Raw genomic sequence first — 18,614 nt, forward strand, 5'->3', positions numbered from 1 at the left:
GCTGTTCAGCTCATCTTGGAGAGATGCGAACGCAGACACTCCCACAGCACCCCCCGCTATAGACCCTTTTATGGCAAAAACAAATAAATGCTATAAGCTCCTGTGTGGGACCAACAGTGATAATAATAATAATAATAATAATAACAATAATATTTGTTGTATAACCTCTGTATTTTCTGGGTGTCTCCTGCTCCTACCTGTTTAAAGGGCAGCTGTCCGGTCAGCTCTGTGCCCAGCATCACCATCCTGGCCACCCAGAAGAAGACAAGGTCACTGCCCGTCTCCAGGAGGGAGTTGGGGTAGAAATGCTGCAGGTCAGGGGTCTGTGGGAGGGGAAAGGTGTTATAACAAGCAGGGGGGGGGGGGCTGTATACTGAGGACTGTGATCAGCTGAGAGGAGGTGCAGTACCTGCTCAGGCCAGCCCAGCATGGCGAAGGGGAACAGCCCCGAGGAGAACCACGTGTCCAGCACATCTGGGTCTGACAGAGTATGCAGATATTAGTGATGAAGGAATACATCTGTATGTTATCATAAAGGTCATAACAGAGTAGCAAATCTGTATATCAAATCAAACTATGCAAACATATGCAAGGTCCTGCCGGCAAGATTTCAAAGAAGGACCCCCAGTGTCTAGGGTCGTAACTGTCTCAAGAACTCTCTCGGAGTAAGGGGCCCCAGAGGTTTTACCCCATACACCAAATGTACTTTTTCAACCCTCTGACACACAACCTTTCTGCTGGCACTAACTGGAACGTGCAGTGATCCGCCCGGTGTGTTTTCCTGCGGAGGACCGAGCCCCGTTCAACTCACTAGCAACACAGAGTGGGCTTCGCTCTTGTGGAGGCTACTGCCAACTGTCATCGCTGGCGCCGAGCCCTGGGCCAGTAGTCCGGGCCCCGTCTATCCACGACGGACTTCCATCGGCGGATCGGGTAGGCCTATGCTTACCTGCTGAGTGGACCTTGCCAGCTCTTCCCCTCTGACTATTACGATGGCGTATTTTCCTGTGTTCCTCTGCCTTGTCGTGGCATGGAGTTTTAGCGGCTATGCTATCGGCAACCCAGACTCCTTACGCTCGTGGCTGGTTACCACAGATGGTGTGACATCCACACGGGGCCATGAACATAATGGATGGTTGTCGCATGTGATTAGTTTTGGAAATGTTTCTCATTGGAATTACTGCCCCTGGGTTCGCGAGATCTGTTGTTTTCCTGGGGCCTTCACCGTGGGAAACCCTAGAGATGCCCTTTGCCAGTATTCTTCTTCTAACTCTTCTAGTCTCCCGACAATAACGAAATTTAAGCAGAAGTGCTTAATCATGTTGCTTCTACTTCTGTCTGGTATTCAGCCTAATCCTGGTCCTTTAATGGCATGTAATGCCCCAACGGACTTTAAGAACTTGTCTGGGTTACACATCATCCATGTAAATGCTCGCAGCATGCTTCCCAAAATGGATATGTTGCGAATTTGGTCAGTCAACTGGAGCTGATCTAATTATTGTTTCTGAGACTTGGCTTTCAAAGAAAATATTGGAGAAAGATGTCGGAATTGACGGCTTCAATATTTATCGTTCGGACCGCCCCAGGAAAGGTGGTGGCGTGGCGAATTACGTAAAACATAATCTTGCTGCACAGGTCATCTTCGCCAAATCGGCTGTTAAGCAGTTTGAAATCTTAGCACTAAAGATTGGTTTATCTGGTGGTCAGTTTTTAACTGTTGTTGGTTGCTATAGGCCTCCTTCTTCTACAAACGACACATTATCCTCGCTAATGCAGCTTCAGCTTTTATCTCAACTACAGTTTAAGGAAATCATCCTGGTAGGTGATTTTAACTGGGACTGGCTTTCACCAGTGTCTGATGATTTTAAAGCTCATTGTATGTCTTTGAATTGTACACAATTAATTGAAGGTCCTACTCGTCTTAACGCCAGGTGTCTAAATAAATCATCTCTTATTGATCTTTTAATTACTAATCAACCCCATAAATATACTGCAACCGGGGTCTTTAGCCGTGTTCACACCGGAGTACTTTTCCCACTTTAGTTCCGATATAGTTCCGAAATGTAGCGTTCCCACCAAAAAGAGCCGGAACTAAAATTAGTTCATGAGAACCTTTTTACCCCCTTTTCCGTCCCTGCTAGAGAGCAGGGACTCTCATGCGGCTCTCTTGTGAGAAAAGAGCTATATTTCTGATTGGCTGGGCGGATTGCAAACCACGCCCCGTAAAACTCAAAAAAAGTGTTGTGAAGCCACCATTTTATTAGCATTATTAGCATTAGTATTAGCCCAGCGCAGAAACGCAGAGAGACTAACTTATGGCAACACAAAATAAAACATGGGAGCGGTGGAGATGAGGAGGTATCGGCGTTCTGGCGATTTACTCGGAAGGCTTCAGTAGAAGCTGCTGGGAGTCCCAGCAGCTTCTACTGAAGCCAGTCCCCAACAACCGGGGACTTCCGGCCGGGGATTTTGGGCGGCAGTATACGCCGTGAAGTTGTTTGCGGCCTGCCAGTAAACCCAAAGCAGAAGAAGAAGAAGTGACGTCAGCGGCTTCATTTGCCTAATCCACCCCCAGGGACTTATTCCGGTGTGAACGCGATCTGTACTTAGCTCATCAGAACTAAAGAGTTCTGATGAACCTTTGTGGGAAAAGTACTGCGGTGTGATTGCGCCTTTTGCTAATGACCAAAGTGATCCTTGTCTGGTTGGTGCTATTAGGGATACCAAAATCCCCCGTACCAAACCCTGTGTTGTTCTGAAAAGAAATGTTAAGCACTTTATAGAGCAAGCCTTTCTTCATGACTTAGTTCATTTTAAATGGGGTCGTATTTTATTGATTGGTGATGTTGACCATGCTTGGAAGTATTTTTATGACAGTTTTAGTTATTTTTTAGATAAACATGCTCCGTTTCGCCAGTTCAGGGTGAAGGGCCGTGATAACCCCTGGTTCACTTCTGATCTGGCAGCCCTCTTACGCAAGAGGAATCTCCTTTGGGCTACTGCGAAGAAGACAGGCTCTGAGGCTGACTGGCTTCTTTTTCGTCAACTGCGTAATCGCTATACTGCTTCCATTAAAAAAGCCAAAAGCGATTTTTACTTATCCCAGACCACAGACAGTTTAAACGATCCTAGGAGATTTTGGGATACCATAAAATCCCTCTCTGCCAGCTCTCGCTCCTTAGAGCTGCCTCCTAACATTGTTGTTGACTCCACCCCTGTGTCAAATAAGACAGAGATGCTTAATTGTTTTAATAAACATTTTATTGCCTCCAGTTCCTTGTTTGACACATTATCTTTTGGTAAATCATCTCCCTCCATCACCACCAGTCATGCCTCTAGTAGCCACACTTTCTCCTTCAACCCCTTCAATGTTGGGGAGGTTTGTAAGGCTCTAAAGGGCCTAGACCCCAAAAAATCAGCAGGTCCGGACGATCTCCCCCCTTATTTCTTACGGCTAGCTGCAGATATTATAGCCAAACCACTTTGTCATGTTTTTAATCTTTCTATAGCAAGCAATGTCATTCCAGATGTTTGGAAAACTGCAAATGTTCTCCCCTTATTGAAAGGTGGTGATCCCATGATGATGAATAATTACAGACCAATTTCCAAGCTCTCTATTTTAGCTAAAGTACTTGAAAGGCTGGTGAATGATCAAATCAAAGAATATTTAAGCTTGAACAACATTCTATCTCCTCCCCAGTCAGGCTTTAGGAAGCAGCACAGTACAGTAGAGCTACTGTGCTGCCCTTTTTATAGACTTATCCAAGGCATTCGATATTGTGGACCATGGCATTCTATGCCAGAAGTTATCCCATATAGGCCTGTCTGACCAAGCTGTTGGTTGGTTTGCAAACTATCTTTCAAATCGCAAGCAATGTGTAAAATTCAGCGGTCTCTCCTTAAGCTTTCTTAATGTGCCCAGAGGCGTTCCTCAAGGTTCGGTCTTGGGACTGACACTTTTTACTATTTATATAAATGATGTGGGTCAAAGTATTGATGCCTCTGTACATCTATATGCAGATGATACTGTTGTGTACTGTTGTGCTAGCACTGTTGCCCTTGCATTTGAACGTCTGCAGTCTGCTTTTGACACTTTTCAGTCACATCTGTTCCACCTTAGGTTGGTGTTAAATTCAGATAAGACAAAAGTCATGTTGTTTTCCAATAAGAAAAAGTTACCAACTGTTCTTCCCAGCATCATGTCTGCATAGCATAACCCCATTGAAGCTGTTAACACCTACAGATACTTAGGCATCACTATAGATGAAAATCTCTGCTTCAAACCACATATTGACAATCTCTTAAGGAAATTGAAATTAAAACTGGGATTATTTTTTTGAAATAAGGCCTGCTTCTCCACAAGTGCGAGGAAACGGCTTGTAGCTGCTACATTTTTGCCGCTCTTGGACTACGGGGATGTTGTGTACATGAACGCCTCAGCTCACTCCCTTCATCTGCTGGACGCTGTTTACCATGGGGCTCTGAGGTTCATTAGCAACTGTAAACCCCTCACACACCATTGCACGCTGTACGCTTTAGTCAACTGGACATCATTATCAATGCGCAGATCACTGCACTGGTACAAACTCATCTATACCGCTATGCTTGGACTGCTGCCCCTCTACATATCCACTTACATATCACACAAACAGTACAGTTATAGACTACGATCTCAAAATGACATCACTCTGTCCGTCCCCTCAGTAGGCACGGTGCTTGGGAAAAAAGCCATATCATACTCTGCCTCCTTGACCTGGAACACACTTCAGCAGGAACTTAAGCTGACCAGTTTGATACCCATCACAGATTTTAAACTCATTTAAAAAAAGCTGGGGAAATCATCTGTGGGTGTTTGCACCTGCTATATCTGACTGTATATGGATTTTAATGACTACTTTTTTTTTTTTTAGGATGTTGTATTTTAGTATTGCCTCTGTGTTTAGTGTCCTGTCTGTCTGTAACTTTGTGTGGTAGTGTTACCACTGACAGGTCTCTCTTGAAAATGAGACCTTGTGTCTCAATGAGATCTAAACCTGTATAAATAAAAGCTAAATAAAAAAAATAAACTGTAGGGAATATCATACATGATCGATAAATGTATGTTTCTTTTAGTTTTATTTGAAAAGTCTGGTACTGTACTATCATTTCAGCACTTGTACACATGGGCGCGGGAAGGGGGGTGCTGAGGGCGCTGCAGCACCCCCTAGCGCAGTGGTTCTCAAAGTGGGGGGCGCGCCCCCCCTGGGGGGCGCAGAGGCATGCCAGGGGGGGCGCGAGAGACCAGGAGGAAAAATGGTTATTAAAAAGAAAAAGAAAAAAAACAATTCATAAATTGAAAAATGATTGATTCGAAAATAATATGATGCAGTACAGTACTATTACGTCTGTGTCTCTGTGTTTCATTAAAGCTCGGCTCTGTGTGTGTGTGTGTGTGTGTGTGTGTGTGTGTGTGTGTGTGTGTGTGTGTCGAACGAGCCATTTTGTGTGCGCGAGAGAGAGAGAGAGCGCACCGGTACCGGAGATCGTTTTTGTTAGCTTCTGGTGCTAGCGAGCTACACTAACGGATATAGGGAGTTTTTTCAACAACAAAGTGGAGAAGAATTCTCTCCTGAGGGACTCAGTGAGTTAAAGGACTCTCTCAGTGTTATCTCAGTGGGTCTCAAACGTTTTGGTCACCATTTATGTAAACAATTATTTCCGAGGCACACGTTTATATGATCATTATAGTTATAAAAAAATAAGAGAATAAATGAAAAACAGGTATGAAATACTATATGACAGTAAAAAAGAAATAAAGTTTAAAAGGGTGGTTTGTAAAATATCCATAGAGAAAAAGTAAATCTATTTACAGTTCTGTTTCATATAGGTGTTGAGAGATGTATCCATAGATCTCTTCATTTTGCTCTGAAAGTGCACCAGATTGATGCTTTTAACTTCAATATTTAAAAAAAATCTTCCCGGGGGAGCATCCCCCCGGACCCCCCTAAGTGAGGTCCACACACAACCTATAAAAATAGCACTTTAACCCTGCTTACAGCTATATGCCTTGAGCTGATTATCGAGCCTTCATTGTAACAGTCGTGGGTACACTGTGTATTTGCGTGGGGATTGTTGCAGTAGAAAATTCCACTGTAGCGACCGGTACATTAATGGGAAACCCTAAATGTTTGAGCACCCTCTATGAAACGTCAAGCTACCCCACAGCATCCCCAAAATAAATCTCTGGCGCCGCCACTGAGCCTGACTATTTGTGTTGGGGGGGCCCGACTTTTTTTTTTCTCCAAAGGGGGGGCCTGACAGAAAAAGTTTGAGAACCACTGCCCTAGCGGCAGGCAGGGGGTGCGTAGCTCCCCTGTCTGAATTATTATTTGACGGTTATTGCTGCTCCCGCTGTGCATAATCTGTTTAATATGTAGCCAATAAATTCTACATTGTTGGTAAAATAATATTTTGGCCTGCCCCGAATGTTTTTTCTGTAGCCCCGGACAATTCTATCTCAATAATATAATACATTAACCGTGCTTTACGTGAACCTCATCAAGACATTAGAAAGGACGGCAGGACTGTAATTTCCCGTGTTCAGTGAATGCAACAGAGGCAAGACACCAGACCAATCAGAGAGTTGCATGGAAATAAAAGTGTGCTTGTGTCATTCAAGCTCGCGGCTCTGTGTGTGTGCGGAAATAGCGCATTTAGTGTGTGTGAGAGAGGGGGAGAGAGAGAGGGACCGGTGCCAGCAGCAGGGACCGTGTTGTTAGCATCTGGTTAGCTAGCTGCACTAACGGACATACGGAGCTGTTTGTTCCACAACAAGCTGGAGGAGAGATCTCCTCTCAGACTGAGAGGCTCAGGTGAGCGAAAGGACTCTCTGAGTGTTTAGATAGTTAACTTTAGTCTAAGTTATCTCAGTGGGTCTCAAACGGTTTGGTCAAAAATTATTCAAAAGATTATTTCCGCGGCACACCTTCATATGATCATTATAGTTATAAAAAAAATAAGACAATAAAGGAAATACAGTTATGAAATACTATATGGCAGTAAAACAAGAATACAGTTTGAAAGGGGAGTGATTTGTAAAATATCCATAAAGAAAAAGAACATCTGCTTACAGTTGTGTTTCATCTGGGTGTTGAGAGATGCATCCATAGATCTCTTAATGTTGCTCTCAAAGTGCACCAGATTGATGCTTTTAACTTCAATGTTTAAAAAAAATCTTCCCGGGGGAGCATCCCCCCGGACCCCCCTAGAGGAGGTGAGGTCTGTTCCCCACTCGGAAAAATTGGCACTTTACCCCTGCCTATATGCCGTGAGCTGATTATCGAGCCTTCATTGTAACAGTCGCGGGTTTACTGTGTGTTTGCGTGTGGGGAGTTTTTGCTCTATAGTGCCCGTAATAGTGTTCACTGGAGTCCAGCACCTCAGCACCCCCACTCAAAATACCTTCCCGCGCCTCTGCTTGTACATGACTCATATGCTAACCTTGAGACGTATACATATATTTATATTCAGCATGCAGTTTGTAGTTATTTCGCAATAAGTTTTGCGGTCTTTGACTGAAAACGATGTATTTGAATACAAAACATATTTTATTATAACCTTTCTGCTTCAAATTACTTTGTTTCCTTGTACTTTGATAAAATAAATTAATATTGAATTAGTTAGATAAAAAACATATATATATAAATATCTGTTGCAAGTCCAATAAAATCAATGAAACAATGTATGACAGAAATAGTTGCAGCACAGCAGTGTTAGTAGTCATAGAATTAGATAGCAAAAGCTATGCAGGAGCAGCTTAGAGTAGGCTGTGGCTCAGGGGGGGAATGGGCATTTATCAATCAGAGGGTCGCTTAACCCTGACCCTAACCCTGCAGTCAACCTGTCAGAGTGTCCCTGTGGGCAAGCGTCAGCTAAATGATACGGTATGTAATGTAATGTTATATCGCAAATGTGAAACACTGGGGGTGGTTATTGTACATTAGGAACAGAAACAGCAGAGAGTTAGGGGTAAGACAGGGGGGGGGGGAGTCACCCTGAGTCAGAGTGATGTCCTCTGGCTTCACTCCATATCTGACAGCGGCTCTTTGTCGGGCCTCGTCCTCGCTCCGTCCCCAAACCCACCGCTCCTGGCACTACACGCGCACACACACACACACACACACACACACACACACACACACACACACACACACACACACACACACACACACACACACACACACACACACACACACACACACACACACACACACACACACACACACACACACACACACACACACACACACACACACACACACACACACACACACACACACAATGAGGGGCTACATTAGTTTTTCTCTAAGAACCTTGTCAGTCCAACATGAACCAATCACTTCATAGTAGTATTATTCTGTAATCCTGAGGTGGAAGTGCTCATTATGCAGAATGGCTGATTCCAAATAGTAGCATTGTATTTTTGATTGAATTGCTACTGATGTATTATTATGTTTGATGCAGCTGGTAAAGGTGGAGTCAGATTGTTAATTTGCTTAATATATAATTAGTCCTAATAAATAAAGTAGCAGGAAATGAAAATACTCAAGTTGTTAGAGCCCAAATGCAGTCAGGGTTATTATTTCGATTCATCATTTGATAAATGATTTAATGATGGAAAATGATTTATATTGCCATGGTGAATATGTTTTGATGAAGTGATTGTTTAATTTTATATCGTAAATATGATCTGTTTCCGTGTACCTTCCGATGTGTATTTAAGTGAGGTAATTGAGGACAGCCGGCGTGCTCGGAAACCTGATGAGACGGGGAGCGGAACAGTTTTTTGACCGCAAATTGCCGACAGAAATTAGTGTTGCAAATTGGACTGCAAACAAAGTATAGTTTAGTTTGTATAGGAAAGCATACCGCCGAAATATTGTTTAAAGATTTGTTATTTTGAAACTATTTAAGTCAATACTTTTTTGTTAATAAATTACATATTTTTGATTGAAAACCTTCGGCTGCTTATTGTTTTGGATTGCGTGTCGTCAACCCCGCTCTATAGTGGCAAGAGGAAACCCTTGATGCCATTACACAAGTAAAGAAACTCAAGGTTGTACTTCAGTAAATGAATGTAGTTACTGTCCACCAAAGCTTAAATCATACACATATCCACAAACACCCACCTCTTGTGTGTGTGTAGAGTCAGGGAGCTGCACTTGGTAGGCGGGGATCTGATGACCCCACCAGAGCTGCCTGGAGATGCACCAATCACTGCGGGGCAAACAGAGCTACATTGTTGACAAGCAAAGAGCTCATTCATCAGCACAGTGGTGTCACCTCACACACACATCCCAGCAAAACACACCGCCATTTTCCTACTCTGGGCTAACACATGGATTTGGAGTCAAAGGTCAGTACCTGATGTTGGACAGCCAGTTCCTCCAGGTCTTGCTGTAGTAGTGAGGGACGATCTGCAGATGCCCGTCCTCCACAGCCTGGCAGGGACATGGAATACTTTCACCAATGTTTACACCAAGGATGAGGTGTCATGACTATTCATTACTATATTAACTAAAGTGTTTTTCAACCTTTTCTGAACCAAAAAAGATACTAAATGAAACATTTCCGTTCTTTCTTTCTTTTGACCACCACCCATACTAGGCTCCACCTGGGTTGGAATTTTGTCCTGGGTCCAGTTCAAAGTCTTTTCAAATATTTATCCTTGCTATTCATTTTGTCACCGGAACCTCTCCTGAATCACTTAACTCTACTGTATTATATCAACTAAGTCATATTGCGTTACCTACTGCCACCCAATGGCATTGAAGAGTATTTCATTACTTAACCAGTCACTACATTGTAGGCACAGACCCTCAACAATGGCAAATGTACGGAGCCCTGGAGGGTTCAAAGAAAGAAAAATAAATAAAACGTGGCCACGTTTTACTTTCTCGTTCGCACGAGTTAATAAAGCGTGCGCACGAGTTAATAAAGCGTGCCCACGAGTTAATAAAGCGTGCCCACGAGTTAATAAAGAGTGGCCTCGTTTTATTTAAATGGAGGGATTCCTGTCCGTGCGACATTGCGTTTGTTAGGGTTATTTAAGCCGGGTAACTCAAACATATCCAGGGTCTGTTGAACTGGCTTCATCGTACAGGGCACTTCAGGCAGCAAATCTGGTTCTCCATAGTTATATGTGTATTCCCAACTGAAAGAGAAATTTGTTTAATCTTAATCTCGATGCGCTATAGTCCTGCCGGAGTGCACCGGAACGAATGATACTATCATTAAAAAATGCGCGCGCGCGCACACACACACACACACACACACACACACACACACACACACACACACACACACACACACACACACACACACACACACACACACACACACACACACACACACACACACACACACACACACACACACACACACACACACACACACACACCTCCCTGTGAGCCCAGTGTGCTCTGATTGGTCGGTAAGTTGTGAATCGCTTGATGTGGCTTGATATTGAGTAAGAACAAGGTTTATATGTTGATAAACACTGTGAGAATGGGTCTGCAGCGAGAATTTCGCCGCGATCCCAACTGTCAGCCTGCAGCCAGGGAGCAGAAATCAGCAGAGCTGCCTGCACTGAGTATGTGTGTGTGTGGATTGGTCAATTCGGACCAATCAGCGGGGGCTTAACGTAACGGCTCCGCGGACGTAACGTAACGGCTCCACGGATCGGCTCCACTGATCGGCTCCACTGATTGGCCCATTTAGTTCCGGGTACGTGCTTTCGTAAGCAAGTACCCGGAAGAATCCAATGGATGATGACGTTTCACCAACGAGGAGTTTTGGGGAGGTATTTTCTGTGTTAGAGTTTTACTCTCTACAGGGTGTACTTTAAGGGTTTTGACTCTGCACACCGTTTACATGCAGAAAAACCTTCATAACACACAAGGGGACGGGTAATAACCGGAAAAGCATGACATGGGAGCTTTAAATAAAGCGTGGCCTCGATTTAAATAAAACGAGGCCACCCTTTATTAACTTGTGCGCACGCTTTATTAACTCGTGCGCACGCTTCATTAACTTGTGCGCACAAGTTAATAAAGCGTTCGCACGAGAAGGTATCTCGTTCGCACGCGAAGGTATCTCGTGCGAACGAGAAAGTAAAACATGGACACGTTTTATTTATTTTTCGCACTATGAACCCTCCAGGGCTCCGTACAAATGATTTGCAGCAACGAAATAAAAAAATGTTGGACGAGTGAATTGTTGCAATTTTCCACGTGACGTTCTCTCACGGTTGAAAATCACCGATTTACATGACAGGGCATGACATGAAACCTGTGATGCGAATAAAAAAAGAAAATGGCATACATAAAGTTTGACCTCACTAAGCATCTCCAGCTCACCTGGATAGCCTTTTTTGCCATTTCATCACAGCTGATAAACCACTGCTTCTTCAGAAGAGGTTCAATGATGTCTCCTGAGCGGCTGACACAAGGAGGGAGGAAGGAGAGAAGGGAGTTGAAACTACGTTGTTGTATGCAGTGTGTGTGCAGTGTGTATGCAGTGTGTGTGCAGTGTTCAGTGGCGACTGGTCATTAGGGGCAGTCACAGCCCCACCTAGTGTCAGCAGAAAGTTACAAATAATGATTAAAACAAAATGCAAAAACCAAATAAATAAAATATATTTTAAGATCATGTTTAATCATCTGATTTGTCTGTACATTGCTGTTTTAGTCTGTGTTCTTCTAATTAGTGTCTACAGTGTGTGCCTATTGAGCTGTTTAGAGCCATGTGGGACAAAAGGACAACACCCGATCATGCCCCTCCCTCTCACTGTCTAAGTGAACGGTGACTGTAAAAACTACACTGCGCATGCTCAGAGTATTTTCCTATTTAATGTGTGTGGCAAAACAACAATGACCATAGGGGCACTGAGCTGCCATCCCCACCATACGTCATCTCACATAATTCAGAGCTGATTGGCTGTAAGTACGTGTGCCGCGAAAAGTTTGGTGTGTGAAGAAGAGACGAGAGGCGCGTGCTAAAAACCGGAAGTAAGCTGCGCATGAGATTTCTCCATAGGATTTTAGAAAATAGCTAAAAGTAAGATCTGTGGGAAACGTACCTGTTAGATAAATGCACGTTTTATTCAGCCGGATAATATCCACATGTCTAGTACCCTACTTTTATAATTTTTGGATCATAAATCTATCGATTAGATTTATGATAGACCTTTGAAACTACAAGAAGATAAGGACGACTTTTACAAAATTAATAGAGATTTTTGTCCAGAAGGATAGGCAAATGGACTTCATCTTCAAGTCAATGGGATCTTAGTAAGAGAGAACAATTCAATATTTAAATGATAAAATTACATCTTTTGGGTATCCTTCTGTTGAACTGTCTGTTTAAAATTAATCGAACCATCAGACAAAAAAAGCTTTTGAAAATAATATTATATTTTGATTTAGGTCAAAATATAATATTTGTAAACCTGAAGAGTCAGTGCCAGTGCCTCACCAGCCATGAACCTCACAGCAGAAGCTTATATATAGACATCTACGTTTTTTGTGCCCCACCACTTTTGTACATATAAAAACGCCACTGGCAGTGTGTATGCAGAGTGTGTGTGCAGTGTTTATGCAGTGTGTATGCAGTGTGGGATCCGTGTAATTTATTTTGTCCTTATCTTTGTCTTTGAGTTACCGTGGTAGTTGGGGGAGTTTCCTTCTTGATGGAGCAGAAGGCTTTGATGAGGGCTACTTAATACTGGAAATAGTCACTAAAGCCAAATTGGGCCAACCCACGTGCTGCCATATCAAGGATTTGAGCTTAATTTACTTAATGCCACTATATAGGTTATCATGTGTCATTGTGGTAGGTCGTTTTGTTTAGTTACTGTTATATTTGTTAGAGTTATTTACTGTTGACATCTTTTATAGCTAGTAAGATTCTTGTTTTATAATGTTTTTTGTTTTTTTGGGTAAAGAAAAACCCAGTTATCTTTAAACAACTCCTGTCCTTGTTACCTCAGTGCTTAGTCCCTTACAATTACCCTGTACTGTCCTCTTTGTGCTGTAAGATGAAAAACAGCTGTTAAAGTAAGCCTTAGTATTAAGAGAAACTGAGATATTTATGCAAACACAGAAAGTTAGAACAAGCCTGGTGTATGTGTGTGTGTGTGTGTGTGTGTGTGTGTGTGTGTGTGTGTGTGTGTGTGTGTGTGTGTGTGTGTTTGTGTGTGTTCCTCTACCTGCAGACGGGTAAAGTCATGGCGTGGTTCTTCTTTCCTCTGAACAGCTTCCTCTCCACCAGAGCGTCCACCACCATCTGCCTGGCATCGAAGCGCTTCACTCCCTGAGAGGAGACCAGGTGACACAAAAGAAAGTCCAGCAGTGTTTACAGGACCCTGAGACAGCTGGCACACATGAATAATTTCTCCTCAACACGTTATACAGCTATACCACAGATAATAACATAATAGTAACATTGTGTTCAGCACCTTCAGCCACTGTCCGCAGGCCGCCGTCATGTTCCCGTCTCCACCAATCACAGTGAGGCGTGGCAGTGAGTGTCTCTGTGACAACAGGAAGTCAGTGTGGTCATGAGCGGGAGTCACCTTCACTGCACCTACACACACACACACACACACACACACACACACACACACACACACACACACACACACACACACACACACACACACACACACACACACACACACACACACACACACACACACACACACACACACACACACACACACACACACACACACACACACACACACACACACACACACACACACACACACACACACACACAGAGAAGTCCAGTTCACTCCATCAGACTGTTTGGGTTAAAGTATTGAAGATAAGAGCAGCAGTCGCTTTTAGATGATGTCGAAAACAGTTACTGGCTCACAGTTTGTTTGTTTGTTTGTTTGTTTATTTATTTATTTATAGTGTCGTGGACAGTCCCCATCGATGAACTGTCACAAAAACAGTAAATGGTGCAGCTTTAGCCGACATGGCTAATTTTCAGCTGTTGTCCCCGGCCAGATGGTAATAGACACCCTTAAAATTACAATATATCAACAGCATTAGTTATAAGAAAATGTGTAAAATAAAAAGGAGGAAAGACAAGTAGGTACAGGTGTGAGGATAAAAGAGAACAATAAACAACACACGCTACTACATACAGTACATATCACAATCACATAACAGAAACGAGGGGCAACATCCATGATCACAACATGTAACACAACATGTAACACAACATCTAACGCTCACGCCATACTCAACACAGACTAGTGTCTGCAGGTGTAGTTCTCAGTGAACCATGTTTTTAAGTGAGCTGTGAAGGTGGTATGTGTATGTATGTCTTTGATTTGAGTGGGTAGAGAGTTCCAGTTTTGTATTGCTCTGACCGAGAATGATGACCAAAACTACTCTTCCTGAATGGGACTGATAGGTCGCCACGTGTGGAGCTTCTAGTGGTCAGTCTGGTGTTGTTACGTTGAGTAACCAATGAGTTAAGAGGTGGAGGGGCTGTATTCTGCAGGATTTTGTATACCAGAACGATGTTCCTATACTTTATTAAATCTTCCCAACTCAGGATGTTATGCTTGTTGAGGATGGTACAGTGATGGGAGCGGTTAGGTTTCTGGTCCAGTACTTTGAGGGTTTGTTTGTACAGGGTTGCAAGTGGCTTCAGTGTGGAGCTGTTAGTTTGCCCCCAGCTTGTGAGACAGTATGTAAGATGTAACATGATCATGGCATTCATTTATAATTTGGCAGAATTCAATGTCATTGTGTTTCTTATGTATTTAAAATGTTGCTTGGCTAAACTTAACTCTTTGGGTCACTTTTTTGACTTGAGTCAATAATGATTCCAAGGTACTTAACCTGAGGCACAATGTTAATATGTTCACCCGAGATGCTTATATTTGACACAATGTTGCATTTTCTTATTGTGAAAAACATTCCAACTGTTTGGTTGACATTAAAGAGCCTGTGACACGAGTCCGTGACGAGTTGACACTGTTTTGAAGACAGGAGCGGTGTAGCCAGCTAGTGATCAACACTAAAGCTGAGGTCAGTTTATCAGCAGCCTTTTGCTTTGTATTGGCATGCACATATATCACAGTGTCATCGGCATATAGCTGTGTTTCCACATCAGGACAGACAGATGGCAGGTCATTAATATATAGGGTAAAAAGAAGTGGACCAAGTATTGAACCTTGTGGTACTCCGGTGCTTAAGTCTAGAGCTGGAGAGAGTCGATTATTGACGATAAAATGCTGACGCCTACCAGTGAGGTATGATTCAATCCAACTGAGTGTTAATGGAGAGCAGTTAAAAGCCGACAGTTTGGATAAAAGGACCTTATGGTTGACTGTATCAAAGGCTTTGCGTAGATCCAGAAATACTGCACCAACAACACCTCTTTTGTCAACCATTGCTTTGACCTTTTCTATAAAAAAGCAGTTGGCTGTTTCGGTTGAATAATTTACCCTGAAGCCAAACTGCATGGGATGAAGTTGAAATGGACTGTTGTTTAAGAAGGAGACAAGCTGTTCTGACACCCACTTCTCAGCCACCTTGGATACTAGAGGTAAGATGCTAATTGGGCGGTAGTTGTTGATGTTCAGAGGGTCACCTGACTTGAAAATGGGGGTTACAATTACAATCTTCCATGCACTTGGGAATGTCCCATGTAATACAGATGAATTGATGATTTGGGTAAGAGGGCAGACTAAGTAATCTTGCAGTTTTTTAAGCATTGTAGAATCCATAGCATATGTGTCTTTAGCTGTCGAAGTTTTAAGAGAATTAATCATTGCTTTGGTTTTTAATTCCGATATGGGTTGAATGCAAAACGACATCTTACTTTCGTCAACTTTGATAATATGTTCTGCTTTCAAGGGAAAGTTCTGTGCAATCTCATCTACAGAGTTGATAAAATATTTATTAAAAGCTATGGCAAGTTGTTCTGGGTCTTGCACTAGGTTACCATTCTCTTTTAGTTCTAGCTGCTTTTTTGGCCTGTGCTTGATTCCCAGTAAGGTTTTAATCTGTTCCCAAATTATTTTAGTGTTACCTTTTGCCTCATTAATTATTGCTATGAAGAAGTTGGCTTTGGCCTTTCTGATTGTTTGAGTTACTTTGTTACGTAATGAAGTAAACCTATGCCATTATTTTTAATCCAAGACATTACAAGTCATGGTTAAAAGGCCAGCATATTTGATGACAGTTGAGATGGTCTTTGACATAAATCGTAACCCCACCCCCTCTTCCGTAAGATCGATCTTGTCTAAAGCTTTGATAGCCTGGCACATGCAATGCAGCGGATGGAGAGTTGGTATGAAACCATGTTTCTGATAGGCAGAGAAAATCTAAATTGGAATCATGAAGACGATGATAGACTTGATCAGCTTTAGGTGTGAGGCTACAGATGTTCAAATGTCCTCCAAGGATGCCCTTCGGTTTATGTTGTTGATCCCAGATCACTAAAGAGTGATTAACAGTTTTAAATAAATTGAACTTGCTGTGTTTTTTGAAAACATGATTTATGGTCCTGTTGCTTTTGTAACCTATGTTGTCGTTTGTCGAACGGACTGACGCGCTGAGTTTGCACCTGAACGCAACATCCAACTTCCGGGTTTGCTGGACAACGCAAGCCGGTCAAGTTAGAAATGCCATACGGGTCAGAGGACACCTCCTCCATGGCCATCGGGGCATCCTCGACGCTGTGCCCGAACGCAGCAAGCCGGTCCCGGTCCCCGACGCTCCCCTCGCCCACAGCCACGGCCCCCTGAGACCCAGATCTTCGCTCCTCCGCACCGGCAGCTCCACTTCCCAGTCGACACAGCTCAGCCAGTCCGTCTCCGGCACCCGGACAACAAACGCAAGGCATCACATTAGGTTGGTGTATGTATTCAATCACTGTGCTTTCTCTGTGAGTGCACGTACCTGAGAGACAGGGTTGTTGCTCTTCGTGACTTCACGGTTGATGTTTTGAGTTGTTAGGCCTGGGCACTGATGTACGTCTCCAGATAGCAACAGGTAGAGTGTGATGATGATACGGCAGTTACTTTGACGTTTGTCTCGGACTTCAGTATTTCGCTTAAGGTTATGTTGTTGATGTTGGCCCGCGGTGAGAACAAATGTTTGCATCAGAGCATGTTTACCGTACCCAAAGTGCTTCAATTTGTCTGTGTGCACTGCTAAAATGCAGGGCCCATTATTTGGATTTAAGAATGGACGTGTGTTTAAAAAGTTTAAAATGAAGGCATATGGTAAAAATGCAAGGAGAGCTCCTGTTACACCTGACCTGCCTGCCACCGCCATCTTGGTACCCAGTAAACCAATCAAATACGTTTGTGCAATTAGAGGAGATCTGAATGAGTTAAATTGCAATAAAATATATTGATACATATATAAATGTAATGTCGGGAAAAATACAACAGTAAGATCCAACATCCTGTATTTAAATATCTCAAGTAAATAAATAAATATAAAAAATAGATATTATATTCATATGACTATAATTGTCATTTATTTTGATGCTTTAGAAACAATGTTTCCTGTTACTTTGAACTGGTATTAAACCTAAAGCTGCAAATGAAAACATATTAAGTAGAGATACACAGATTGAGTCAAATGTAGTTTTATTTGTGACTGACTGGTTACTGATAAGGTCAAATCATCGTTTCCCATCGGTTCAGTGTTACAGGAAAAACTCTGCCATGGAATTGGAACAGGTTTTTTTCCTAGTTTAAGTTACTATAGTAACTAAGCTTGAACTATGTACAATTGGCTTTATAGAACCAAATCCACTGAGAATGATTCAGACCGGCCGAAATAAGCCTGGCTATTGTGGTTAACTCTTCATGGAAGGGGCCTGAGGTGGACTAGATGACAGGAACAGCTTCAGTGTGATGTACCAACTCAGCGTGTTATTCTGTGTTTGACTGCATTGTTTCTCACCAGTTCCCAGCTCCATGTCCACCAGAGGGTCAGTGATGATGGGCAGCAGTCTGCTGGTGAACGGGTGTCTGCATTGCTTCCCATGAATGGCCTGGAAGTGGACAACATGGAAAGATTTATTGTTTTTGTTTTGATTTTTAAATAACAGGTGTTACATTGTGCTTTCAACGGAGCTCAAGCTATATTTATTATTTTTGGTGGTTATACTTGAAGGGTTATTCCGCTTTATTACAATTCTTTTTTTTTTTAATGTATTTTTTATCATTTCTCTTGGTGTAGGAAGTCAGAGGCATCCCGGTAATGTGAAAGATACTGTACATGAGCACTCAAAGCACATTATGTCAAAGGTGTAGCAGGACTACTTGTGTATGCTGACAACAGTTTACATAATCATTCATTTTTAAAATGTTTCCATGAGTTGACTAAACTCCCAGATATGAATCCAACGTAATAATTAATCAGTACAATGGAGTCATTAGATTTCAAACATTGTCAAATTGCAAGATAGGACACTGCCTCCTAGTGGTGAACACTTTAAGAAACTCTTCACTATATCACTGCGCCAAGACACAAACCAAACAACACATGATTCATTATAAATCTTAGATTTTAGACTGTACATTTTTACAG

At 42.6% G+C, this 18,614-nt stretch overlaps 1 protein-coding gene across 2 annotated transcripts in view; it reads right to left on the minus strand.

Moving 5' to 3' along the window:
* The window catches only part of vars2 (valyl-tRNA synthetase 2, mitochondrial), a 98,468-nt gene that overhangs the window by 13,298 nt on the left and 66,556 nt on the right, over positions 1-18,614 (minus strand). For both annotated transcript variants that reach the window (XM_079653311.1, XM_079653312.1), the window contains exons 12-20: positions 17,985-18,075; positions 13,496-13,623; positions 13,247-13,350; positions 11,397-11,478; positions 9,403-9,479; positions 9,168-9,255; positions 8,033-8,132; positions 410-480; positions 198-323 (exon numbers count right to left, since the gene is read on the minus strand). In XM_079653311.1, the coding sequence (XP_079509437.1) occupies positions 198-323; positions 410-480; positions 8,033-8,132; positions 9,168-9,255; positions 9,403-9,479; positions 11,397-11,478; positions 13,247-13,350; positions 13,496-13,623; positions 17,985-18,075 (867 nt within the window). The remainder of the gene's footprint in view (positions 1-197; positions 324-409; positions 481-8,032; positions 8,133-9,167; positions 9,256-9,402; positions 9,480-11,396; positions 11,479-13,246; positions 13,351-13,495; positions 13,624-17,984; positions 18,076-18,614) is intronic.

The sequence above is a fragment of the Notothenia rossii genome (genome assembly GCF_949606895.1).
Source record: "Notothenia rossii genome assembly, chromosome: 10".
NCBI lineage: Eukaryota > Metazoa > Chordata > Actinopteri > Perciformes > Nototheniidae > Notothenia > Notothenia rossii.